The 11609-nt window shown below is 58.5% G+C and overlaps 2 protein-coding genes across 2 annotated transcripts in view; one reads left to right on the forward strand and one right to left on the reverse strand.

The window, feature by feature from the left end:
• Positions 1 to 7238, forward strand: part of Zbtb46 (zinc finger and BTB domain containing 46) — a 54010-nt gene extending 46772 nt beyond the window's left edge. The window contains exon 5 of the mRNA XM_015478231.2: positions 3567 to 7238. Within this exon, the coding sequence (XP_015333717.1) occupies positions 3567 to 3968 (402 nt within the window). The 3' untranslated portion in view covers positions 3969 to 7238. The remainder of the gene's footprint in view (positions 1 to 3566) is intronic.
• A 150-nt stretch (positions 7239 to 7388) lies between these two features.
• Positions 7389 to 11608, reverse strand: Slc2a4rg (SLC2A4 regulator). Its single transcript, XM_015489730.2, has 8 exons — positions 11567 to 11608; positions 10689 to 11111; positions 10262 to 10407; positions 9297 to 9406; positions 8702 to 8889; positions 8535 to 8635; positions 8036 to 8461; positions 7389 to 7952 (listed from the first exon to the last, which is right to left on the reverse strand). Exons 1-8 carry the CDS (start codon positions 11606 to 11608, stop codon positions 7841 to 7843), a joined length of 1548 nt encoding a protein of 515 aa, XP_015345216.1. The 3' UTR covers positions 7389 to 7840.
• Position 11609: the final 1 nt, after the last annotated feature.

Here is an 11609-nt window from a genome sequence, read left to right on the forward strand (position 1 = left end):
TATTCTCTAGGGTCCCCCATGTGTCCCTCTGTGAGGTGGGGATGCCTGGATCAGGAAGAACCCTTGACCATGAAGGGAGGCCAGAGGCAGACCCATGTCCACGAGAAGCCATGAGGTCTTAGCAAGCCAAGTTTAGAATTTTTTCTCTAAGTGAACGTTTGCTTCTGCTTCGTCTAATTAATCAGCCATAGAGATCACTTTGCAGACTAAAAGGCACATATGCACCTATTCAGAGGAACCACATCTTGTTTCATGCTAGCAAATGCTGATGAGTCTCAATGAGGGTCATTGCATTTGTCTAGAGAACCCACAGGAGGGCCCTGAACAATGTACTTAAAACATTTGAGCCAGCTGCAGTGGCCATGCCTGTAACCCCAACTGTTCATGAGGCTGAGGCAGGAGGACCTCTAGTTGTAGGCCAGCCTGGGCAATTTAGCAAGACTCTGTCTCAAAATAAAAAATAAAAAGGCTGAGGATGTAGCCCAGTGGTAGAGCACTTATCTAACATGCATGAGGCCCTGAATTCAATCCCTAGTGTTAAAAAAGTAGAATACAAAACAAAAACAAAAACAATGAAGGTGGCCCACCTCTTCCTGAGGAGAGGGTTTCTCTAGGTGCCCACTCTGAGAAACAGGGCCCTGCGTTAGGAGACGGTCTGCGGCCTCCTTGCGCACAGTAGCCCTCCTGGCACCTCTGGGGGGCAGACCCAGCAGCAAGGAGTGGGACCCCTCTGTACCTGCGAGGGCTTCAGGTCTGGATGGGGTGGGCCGGCCCTGCTCCACAGCAGCACCACCAAGGGGCTCAGCAACAGTTACCACGGTGCCCAGCACCCTCCCCGAGCAGGAGTGTGAGCACCCACGAGTGCCTGGCCCTCTGGTCCTGGCCATCTGCCTTGGGGACCCCGACCCCTCCTGGGCCTGTTCCTGCCCTGTCATCCCCATTTGCACAGTTCCTATTGTGACTTGGCCTGGCCGTTTTGTTCCCCTGTGTGGGGGGGCAGAGGGAGGCCCTGAATCTAATACAGAGCAAACAAACCTACAGAATTCTGGACCCAACCCAGGGGTCTAGACCCTGCTGGTTGGGCTTTTGAGGAGGCCACGGGGCTAGCACCCAGCTCCAGGAGCCATCACCAGCTGTTCCTGAAGGTCTCAGGTCCCCCATGTGATGACCTGCCCATGCCACACTCTGGACGTGCAGGTTGTCACAGCAGCCTGGCAGCTGTCACTGGAGCCTTCCCCACTTGGGGTTTGGTGGAAATAACAACCCTGCCTTCAAGAAGGTTGGGTTCAAGAGCAGTGCTCTGTGGGACTAAGGGCCTGGGAAGCTGAGGCCAGTGAGGGGCAGCTCACGAGGCCCAGCTGCAGGACCACAGTGATCGCTTGTCAGATCATTGCAAGTAGAAGAAATATGAGCTTAGCCAGGCACGGTGGCACAGGCCTGTAATCTCAGTGGCTCTGGAGGCTGAGGCAGGAGGATCAAGAGTTTAAAGCCAGCCTCGGCCAAAGCGAGGAGCTAAGCAACTCAGTGAGACCCTGTCTCTAAATAAAATACAAAATAGGGCTGGGGGTGTGGCTCAGTGGTCGAGGGCTCCTGAGTTCAGTTCCTGTTAGCACCTCCCTCCAAAAAAAAAAAAAAAGAAAAGAAAATGTTAGCCAACTTTTTTTTTTGCTGTGACCAAAATACCTGACAAGAACAACTTAGTGGAGGAAAAAACAACAACTTAGAAGAGGAAAAGTTTATTGTGACTCATGGTTTCAGAGGATTCGGTCCATGGTGGGCCGACTCCATTGCTCTGGGCCCAGGATGAGGCAGAAACACCATGGCAGAGGGCATCGTAGAGGAAAGCTGCTCAGTTCACGGCAGCCAGGAAGCAGAGAAAGACAGCGGGGAAGCCTCCCAGGGCATGCCCCAGAGACCCTCCTCCAGCCAGTCCCACCTCAGGTAGTGCGTTCACCATCCAGGACCCAGCCACTGAGGAGGTCCGGACCCTCAGGGTGAGCCCCTCCCAGAGGCCCCACCTCTGACTACTGCTGCGTCGGGGACCATGCCTTCAACACATGAGCCTGGGACGCTCTCAGCCACCCCAGCAGGACCCCGCTCCCCCTCAGCCTGGCTGCAGTCTTTGTGTGACAGGACTTTCTTGCAGGCTGTGGAGAGCTGGCTTCAGACACCCCCTGGACAGCTCCCTCCCTGTGTGCGGCCAGCTCTCACACAGCTCCAGCTCTTGCACATGGAGGGTAGGCGTCTGCAGGACACAGAGGGGCCGAGAGAGCCTGGAGGTCTGGGGAGGCTGCTGGCACTTGAGGGCAGAAGCGTGGCTAGCACCAGGTCCAACCAGAGGGTGGACCGAGGCTCACAGGTAGCTTGCCACGTGTGGGCCCACTGGCCTTTGTTCTTGAAAAGTAGGGTCAGGGCTTGGTTGTGACCAATCCCTCCAAGCCCTCCTCAAGTTAGCCAGGGGTGCTGTGGTTCTCCACAGACTCCAGTGCCCATGCTGAAGTCTCCACAGGTTCCAAACAGCAGCAGGCATCCTGTCCCCTTCTGCAGAAGGCATCCTGTCTGTGTGTCCTCAGGTCCTAGGGCCTTTGTGTCCTGCTCTCTTGAGGACCCTCTCCCAAATGCTGTTGCTCCCTGTCAGGCATAGCCCTGGTAAGGGGCACTGATCCTGTCCCTTCCTGGCCAATGTGCCTCTTCTGCTGACCTCAGTTGCTAATCTCTGTCCTAGGCTCTCAGTTGACCTCAGGCTCCAGCTGGGGGAGGGAGCTGTGCCTTTTCACCTACAAGGAAATGGTCAGGAGAAGGCTGGGGTGTGGACTTGCCCCCAGTCTGTTCCCAGTTCACCACCATCTCCTGGGACTCCATCCCAATTCCCCTTCCCTCTTTTTTTTCTTTTTAATTTCCTTGTAGTTGTAGATGGATAGAGTGCTTTTATTTTGTTTATTTTTATGTGATGCTGAGGATCGAACCCAGTGCCTCATGCATGCTAGGCAATTGCTCTACCACTGAGCTACAGTCCTAGCCCTTGTCCTTCAATCTTGACCTATGGCTCTCCTGCTGCCCAGCCCATCAAGCCATGGGCCTGGACTGGACTCCCAGAAGCCAGATTCAACCTATAGCTTTTGGTCACTGCTGTGTGGGGCTCTCCACCCTTAACCAGCCTGAGCTCCATACGCTGTCTGATGAGAACTCAGCTTGTCCTTGCAGGGACTCTGGAGGAGGGAGCAGTGTGACCTTAGAGAGAAGTATGTAGCAGGGCCTCTGTGTGTGTGTGTGTGTGTGTGTGTGTGTGTGTGTATACTCACACGGAGACCTGGCCCTGCTGGGGCTGCGGGAGGACACTGCTGCCCCTGGTTTCAGCACCCCTAGGGACAGGGCTTTTGGGTGCTGTCCCCAGTTCTGACCATGTAGACTCTGGGCAGCACCCTCAAGCCTGGGCTTGAGGGTCCCAGCAGATCTGTCACCCCCAAGTCATGCCATGGCTATCCTTGCTCATATGCCTCTTTAGGGCCTGGCAGAGACTGCCCCTGGGGGACCTCACCCCTCCACTGACTGCCCTGTCCTCCCAGGTCCACAGCAAGGACAAGAAGTACGTGTGCAAGGTGTGCAGCCGCGTGTTCATGTCTGCAGCCAGCGTGGGCATCAGGCACGGCTCCCGGCGCCACGGTGTGTGTGCCGACTGTGCTGGCCGAGGCGCAGCCGTGCAGTTGGACCATGGGGGTGGCGAAGGCTCCCCTGAGGCCCTGTTCACTGGTGATGGGCCGTACTTGGAAGACCCCGAGGACCCGCGAGGAGAGGGTGAGGAGGAGCTGGGGGAGGATGAGGACGACGATGTGGCAAAGTGGAAGGACGATGTAGGGCTGGCGCCCGAGGACACGCTGTTGGGGGACGACAAGGAGGACGAGGACTCACCACAGGGCCCCCGCAGCCCCACTGCAGGGCCTGAAAAGGACTTCGCCTGGATCTCCTAGGCCCTGCCCCAGTGGGCAGGGTCTGATGGTGGGGTGGTGGCTGCGTCGTTCCGTCCACCTGTGTGTGTGTCTTAGTGGGTCTCAACACCCGACGGCAGGGCAGCGCCCTTCTCAGCCCCTCCTCTGGTCCTCCCTGCAACCAGCCCCACTCCCACAGACACCGGCCATGGCCTTGCGGTCAAGGGAGAGCACATGCTCCTGCCTGTCCTGGGATGCCTGGAGTCCCCAGCAGGTGCCTGCGGGTGTGTGACGGGTCTGGTCTGGGGCGTGCCTCCAGAGCATCAAAGGAGCCCTCTGTGGCTGGCCAGACCCTGGATGCAGGATGGCCAGGCTGGCCAGGGGCATGAGTTCATCCTCGAGGCCACAGGTCTGAGTCCATGTTGAGAGTTTTGCATACACCGAGCTGCATCCGTCCGCAGCACTCCTCAAGCCCTGCAGCCAGGTGGCTGCCTGTGACCCCGCAGTGGCCCTTTGCCCTCTTGGCTCCTGCCACATAGTGGCAGCCTGTAGAACCCAGGTCTGGTGCACAGAAAGCCCTGCGATCCTCTTACCTCTGGGCTTTGGTGCTTAACAAAGCAGCTGCAGATCCTCGAGATCCAGGGCTCCAGGTGCTCTCTCCGGTGGTCCTGGAGGGCAGGGCCTGAGGAGGCCGCAGCTCCTTCCATGCAGGACTCCTCAGTCAGGGAGGAGACCCCTGGCCAGGCTCCCCATCTCAGGCCCAAAACAGTTCTGCCATGAGGGCCTCAGCTCTGGGTGCACTTCCTTAGAGAGCCTGGGCCCCTTGTCCACCCTGGGCTTGCTCCAGGGCTCCTGCTGACCCCTCTTGGGACGGGCTAGAGCCGGACTCCTGCCATCGTTGCTGCTAACACTGGAGGTGGGTGTCCTTGCTGCAGTGTGCTGCTTCACCTCCCTGCCTGGGTAACCAAATGTTAAAGTAGTTGGAGACATCATGAGGTAGCTGCAGAAAATTCTTACTTTTTGCATTGTTTTTCGCAGTTGGCAAAACTACATAGGGTTGTTTTTCCTTTGGCTTGTTAAGTCCTCCTGCTGTGTTTTGAAGGAGCTTCCCATGTGTTCTCCTTTTTTCCTGAGTGAAAAGCAAAGGCCCCCATGGTGGGCATCTCTGTGCATCACCCAGCGTTGAGGTCCTGGAGGCAGGCTGCCAGACCCACCCTAGAACATACATGGCAGCCTGTGCCCCTCCTCCAGGCTGCTCTGACACCACAACTAAGACATTCCACCCTCTCCTCCTCCTCCTCCTCCTGTGCACCCTCTCAGGGTGAGGTGCAGGCAGGTTGACCACTCCCCACCCTAGGCCAGGGCTCCCTGGGAGCTAGTGTGAGTACCAACTGGAGAGAGAGTTTCTGGTTTCTCCTCCAGACTGCAAGCCAGATGGCTGTTACCTTTTTACTGTCACATCTTCCTCAGTGGAAAAAGGAAAACCCCACAGAACTATGACTTAGGTCCCAGTGGTCACCTGGAGCACATCTCCTGAGAACATTCCCTAAGCACAGCTGTCTGGCAGCTGCTGCCAAGGACACACAGGGTGGGCCCATGTGGGCGCAGGGACATGGTGCTGCCCTTGAGGGCCTGTGTACAGGGAGGAGTTGCAGTTCTCTCTCTTGTTTTTTCAAAGTAAAATCAGCCAGTTTCTACCAGTCACAAGAGGCCGCTCCCCCTGCTGCCATCCAGCCCTCCTGCGCATACATCCCTCCTTGGCAAAGCCATGAGCTCCTGAGCCAGTCCCTAGCGGAAGCTCAGACCCTCCTACACAGAGCATGGGGGCCTTGGCTTGTCACCCATTCTCCCACTACCATGGCGGGGTCTGGGGTGCTCCCAGTGGGGCAGTGTGGCTGACCCCCTGACCAGGGAAGCTCCAGCTGAGCTCCCAGCCCCCTTCAGGGCTCTCAGAACTTTGTACCTTTTCTCCCACTTTTTTAACACCTTTTCTATACACTGATTTTCTTACAAGTTGCATTTGGAAACCAGACCTTTGCTACCAGCCTCTGGGTTTTGTACCGGTCCCCCCTCTCAGGCCAAACTGCCCAGGGCCCCCGGCCCACCTCCCCCAGGCACCTCTGCCTGGCACTCAGGATGTCTTGCTCTCTGACTGGCTCCCGCTCTGGATGCCTTTGCTGGCCTAGGGGCATATCCTTGAAATGATACTGTACCGGAAAACCAAGGGTCCCAATCTGTCCACCATCTTCCCCGTCTGCTGTGTGGCAGGTCCGCTGTTCTGTTTGCTAGTTGGAGAGTGGAATTTCAAACCCAGATGAACACATCCATCTCAGGAGGCATGGAGGGAAAAGACGTATGTAATGAAGGTTTTTTTTTTTTATGTGACTGATTTTTTTTTTAATCAATGTTCAAACTAATAAATATTTTTTTATGAAGAGGAAAATAATGTGTAGATTACATTTCACATTTTGTATTTTTGTTGTTGTTTGTGTCTGTTTATACCTTGGTGTTTGCAACACCAAAGTGGAAGATACAGTCCATGGTGGTGGGGGTATGTGAATAGGGAAACCATGATTTTTGTAGGGAGCTCTGGATCCTGGCCAGGTTGTTTGGACTCTGGGTCTGGGCAATAGGATGCTGCCAGGACTCTCCAGGGCCTGACTCGGGACACAGCTATGCTTCCAACTTTGCACATCTTCCTTTTTAAGAAAGAAAACTGAGAAAATGCAAAACTGGAACTTTTTGCAATATTATGAAAGATAATCTTCAGCTCATTTTGTGACATGTGCAGCTCTTTAAGAAGCCATACTTTCTAGTGGTTGTCTTTTGTTTAGATCCTGTTGTTTTGTACGCGGCCCTTTTAGAACCACTTGTAGTGAGGGTGCTGTGTGTGTGTGCTTCCCTTAAATATTTATTTTTTTCAACATGCTTTCAACCTGTCATCAAAAACAGAAGAGACAAAAAAAAAAAAAAAAAGGCAGTGTTTGGAGACTGTTGATTTTTTTCTTGGGATGCTCTATTATATTGACTTTATATATTATTATAAACCTGTGTTTGTACTGGAGATGTGTTTAATATTTGGGGAGGTTTTTCAGTCCATTGGTGGAAAATCACAGCTGCTGCCTAGGTCTTGGTAGCCAGAGGCCAGGCCAGCAGCCAGCATCACCTTGTCTTCTCTACAGAGGGTCTGGAGTTTCCTGCTTGCCTCCACAGGCTCCAGGCCTGCCTGTGGAGTTCCTTTCTGTGACGGGATTAGCATAGACATTCTTGCAAAGCGATTACTTTCAATAAATTGGGAAATTGCTGCTCCCAGCAGATGCCTCCTGTGTTTCAGATAGCCCCCTCCTCGGCCTCATCTTGGATACAGGGGGCTGGATTGGAGACCCCCAGCCCCATGGCCTCCCCCCATCCCTGCCCACAAGGTCCTGGACCCATTCCTTCCCTCCAGGAGGCAGACTCAGCTTCTGGAAAAAAAAACCAATTTTTAATTTTTCTCCTCGCCTGGTGGCCCAGACGTGAGACACCTGAGCTTCAGAAACATGGAAAAAGTCAGCCCTGGCCCCTAAACCACTGCATTAGGTGTGAGTATGGGAGTCCCCTTCTCAACACCCCTCAAAGTGCCTCTTGGACCGAACCCTACAGCTGGCCTGCCAACATCCTTGGCCAGTCCTGGGCCAACAGGCAGCGGGGCAACAATCCTGGGGCCAAGAGGACAGTGATGTTATTTGGCTTTAGTGCAAAAACGCTGGCTTCTTCAGAGGCACTTTGAATAGCAGGACCCCTTTCCCCACTGCTGGGGTCCAGGGTCACCATCTCCCCTACTGTCTCCTGCCTTAGGAAGTAGCCCCACAGCTACAAGAGGCAAGGCCTGGTGATTGCCCAGGACAGGAGGTGGGACAGCAGGGCCAGTGGGCTCAGTCCAGGAACCGCTGACAAGCCTTCTTCCAGCGGCAGGCTGTGCACCACAGGTCCCGGTGATCCGTGCCGTACACCTTCCGGCACTTCTTGGCATCACCGCGGGGCTTCCTGGGGAGACAGGTGGGAGACGAGTGCTGTCAGCTGGGACCCTCCCCACCTGGCACCTGACTGGGCCCGCAACCCACACGCACCTCAAGCTGGCACCAAGCTTGGAGGGCAGGGCTGGTGCAGTGGCCTGGCCCTCAGTGGGCTGTGGGTCCACATGGACGGGTGCCAGGCAGCCCTGGGGGGAGCTGCAACTTGGACTTCGCTCCTCTCCAGAGTGCCCTGAGACTTGCTCCCAGCTGCCACCTGTTGCCTCCCCAGCATGGTGGGCATGGTCACCGTGGCATGTCTTGGAAGGAACTGCAGAGCTAAGCAAAGGGGGCAGGGGCAGGGCCAGGGGCCGCAGCAGGCTGGGCAGGTCCAGATGGGGGAAGGCAGGCGGCACAGGGGCCTCAGCGGACGTTGGGGCCAGGCTGCACAGCCCATTGGTCAGCATGTCCACACCAATGTCCAGCTCAGTGTAGTAGAAGTCCTCCTCACCATCACTGTGCTCAGGCTCTGCCCGTCTCCTGCTGGGGACACAGCAAGGGAGCTGAAGCGCTGGCCTGGCCTGGCCCCACCGCCCGGCCCCCGGCCCCGCCGCACCCCAGGTGCACCAGGCGGATGTGTCTCTGAATGGCGGAGGCTGTGCGCAGCACCTTCCCGCAGCTCTTCCACAGGCACTGGAACACCACCTGGACCGCGCTCTGGGCAACAGGGTGTCTGTCAGGAGCAGCACTCGAGTCCACCCGCCCTGGGCTCCCCCAGCTCACCTTCCGTTTCCTCTGAGTGGGCTCCCCAAACAGAAAGTGCGCTGCCTCAGGGGGCAGTGGGGGCGATGGTGTGGACGGGGAGGACTGGTCGCTGGCCTGGTCCCAGACCCAGTCTCCACTGTTGCTGCTGGGGCTGTAGCTGTCAGTGGGCTGCGTCAGGGCCTCCCTCCAGGGTTCCAAGTCAGGCTCTGCAGGAACATGCACCTCAGGACCTCTGGTGGGCTTGAGCTGCTCTGTGGGGAGCTGCTGCCTGCTGTCTGCCTAATGATCTGCAGTCCCTAACTCAGCTGCCACCTATTCAGGTGAGCTTGGTGGGCAGAGTCTTGGAGAAGATGTTGGTCACAGGGGCATGGGGAGACATCCCCCAGCATAGCAGAGAAAAGGGGGTGCCTGGCATGGTCAACAAAGTGGAGGTGGACAATCTGCAAAGGCCTGGCTTCAGTGAGAGGCACTGAAGATCCATATAACCACTTCAGAAAGAGAGCTGAAGTGTGGGTGGCAGGTCTGAGGACTCTGCTCGATCCCAGAAACTGGGTGGCTGTAGGGTCCTCTGTCCCAGGCCCTGCCCCCACCTGAGCACAGACTTGAGACACACCTGGACTGAAGGATACAGCAGAGGTCCCCAGATAGAGGGGGCTAGTAGACAGGCTTGTAAGGGCTGCCGCGGCCAGGACCTCATCTAGCCGAGCTTTTCCTGGGGGGGATCTGAAGGAGACAGGGGCAAGATATGGGTGGGTGGGGCCCAACAAGTACTCTAGGCCCCTCCCCTGACCCAGCTACACTTTCAAGGCCTGGGCACGTGTTCCAGCACCAGGCTGCCTCACTCCTGGCAGAGAAGGAGGTCTGGCTCCACCCCCAGCTCAGGTTGCAGAGCCCCAAATCACCAGGAACCACCGGGAACAGGGCTGGGGTCTCTCTGAGGCTGGTGTTCTCTACAGCCTGGGCTTTGTACCCTGCACCCTCAGGATCTACAGGGCACCATGTCTCACTGGTGGGCTAGGACTGACCCCGACCCAGCCCCCATCACATATTAACCAGCGTTGTGTGTTGTGCAACAGCAGCTGTGGGCCCCGGTCCAGGCTTAGGAGGTGGGAGCAGCCAGCAGTTGGCAGCAGCCAGGAGGGAGAATGGGCTTCAAGCACAGGCCGGTCCTGGGCCTCAGCGGGATAGGACAGGGCCCGCCCCTGCTGCGCAGCCAGCCAGAAATGTCTGGGCTTAGGAGTAGGGGAGTGGCAATAGGAGCCCCAGGGATTCCTGGACAGTAAGCCCCACGCAAACTGCACTGCCTCTTCTGCACAGAAACTGACAGCCGCCCCTCCCAGTTCTGCGATGGGACCCCCAATGTAATTGGTCATTTATGTCCAACTCCTCCAGGGTTGGAGAGCTGGGGGAAGAGAACGCAGAAACCCAGTTCCGGACCCTGACCTATTCTCTACCGAGGCCTCCCTCGGGAGGGTCGGGAAGGCAGAAATCCGTGCCCCACCCACTGCCTATGCACACACCGACGCACGTGTGCACACACCCACCTAGGGCACGAACCCCCCCACCCCAGGGGCTCACCTCTGCGCTGGCACCGGGATGTGCACCGACGGTGTCGGGAGCCCAGCCGCCCCCGCCCACGTCCCCGGGGTCCCTAGGTCTGCAGCCTGCGGCTCTTGCGGCAGCGCGAACTCCAAGCCCGCAAAACCTCCGCCCATAGAAGGGCCCTGCAGATGGAAGAAACTCATAGAAGAGGCAGCCCAGGCCCACCAGCCTGCACCATGGATCCACTTGGCGCCCGCCCCCGCCCCACCGGCATAGCTCCGCCTCCGGCCCCGCCTCGGCGCGGGCGACGGGGAGCGTCCCCCGGCCGCACGGCTGGACCCACGGACATGCAGGGGCCGACGCGGCCACCCCTAGCTGCCACGCCCTCGGCCCAAAGTTTGCGCAGCCCAGACGCCATCTTTGCAGCCAGAGAAACTTTGTTGGCGCCCCCGCCCACTGGTACCTGTGGCGGCGCCGGCACCGTCACGGGCGCGGCGCGCGGGCCAGACCCCTGCGCGCTCAGCCACGGCGCCTCGGCCCGTAGCGCACTGGGGTCCCGACCGCCGGCGCGGAGCTGGGGGCGCTCACAGCCCGGACCCGGACCTGGGGGAGAGCTCGGCTTCCATGGCCGGCCGGCCGCCGAGGCTGCAGCGGCGAGGGCGGACTCGTCGGGAGGCGGCCCCGGGCCGGGCCGGGCTGGCGGGCCGCCGACCCCCGCCCTGGATCCCGTGCGGCCCTCTCGGTGCTGCGCTGCCCCGAGGCCGCCCGGCCGACCACGCCCCCCGCCCCGGCGCGAGCGCCTATTGGCCGGCGGGCGTATCAACACTCGGTGGCCGGGGCCCGGCGCTCGGCCTCCGACTGGCCCGCGTTGGGATCTTGCCCGCCTCTAGCCCGCGCTCCCGCGCTGGCCAGGAGAGGTGGCCTCCCGGCGCCCGACGGCCCCTAGCCTGGCCAGCTCCGGGCGGGCGCTCTAGCGCTCCGCCGCCTGGGAGGGCCGCTTCCCCACCGGTGTGTTGGAAGAGTTGCCAGAGGCAGAAAGGGGCCCTGTCTCCTTGGCTGGCTTCTTGGAGCAGGTTATTCTTTAACGCAAACTGCCCACCTCCCCCGACTTATGTAACTCTAGGGGTTGGTGGCGGAGCCCAGGGTCCAAGTCCCACCCTGGCAGCCGCCCAGCAGGCTTCCCTGTCCCCAGGACTGGAAACCACAGCGAGATGGTTTGCCTTCCCCCTGCCCGCCAATGGCTTCGGAAACCAGAATAGCCTCAGGTACCAGAGCTTGGGCACCTGGGTGAGACCACCTGCAAGACCAAAAGGAGCCATGGATCCTTCCAGAAGTCCTCACCGCAACCCTCCCCGCTTTCAAGAACGGCAGGCTGTGAGGCATG

This window comes from Marmota marmota, unplaced genomic scaffold, assembly GCF_001458135.2.
Source record: "Marmota marmota marmota unplaced genomic scaffold, marMar, whole genome shotgun sequence".
In the NCBI taxonomy this organism is placed as follows: domain Eukaryota; kingdom Metazoa; phylum Chordata; class Mammalia; order Rodentia; family Sciuridae; genus Marmota; species Marmota marmota.

What these genes read in the sequence shown, in the direction of transcription:
- Slc2a4rg (XM_015489730.2), bottom strand. Translation starts at nt 11,608, where the DNA reads ATGCCTCACAGCCTGCCGTTCTTGAAAGCGGGGAGGGTTGCG. An exon ending in ATCCCGGTGCCAGCGCAGAG is followed by an intron (nt 9,407 to 10,261) that starts GTGAGCCCCTGG and finishes TGTCTCCTTCAG; the next exon opens with ATCCCCCCCAGGAAAAGCTC. An exon ending in AAGCTTGGTGCCAGCTTGAG is followed by an intron (nt 7,953 to 8,035) that starts GTGCGTGTGGGT and finishes CTGTCTCCCCAG; the next exon opens with GAAGCCCCGCGGTGATGCCA.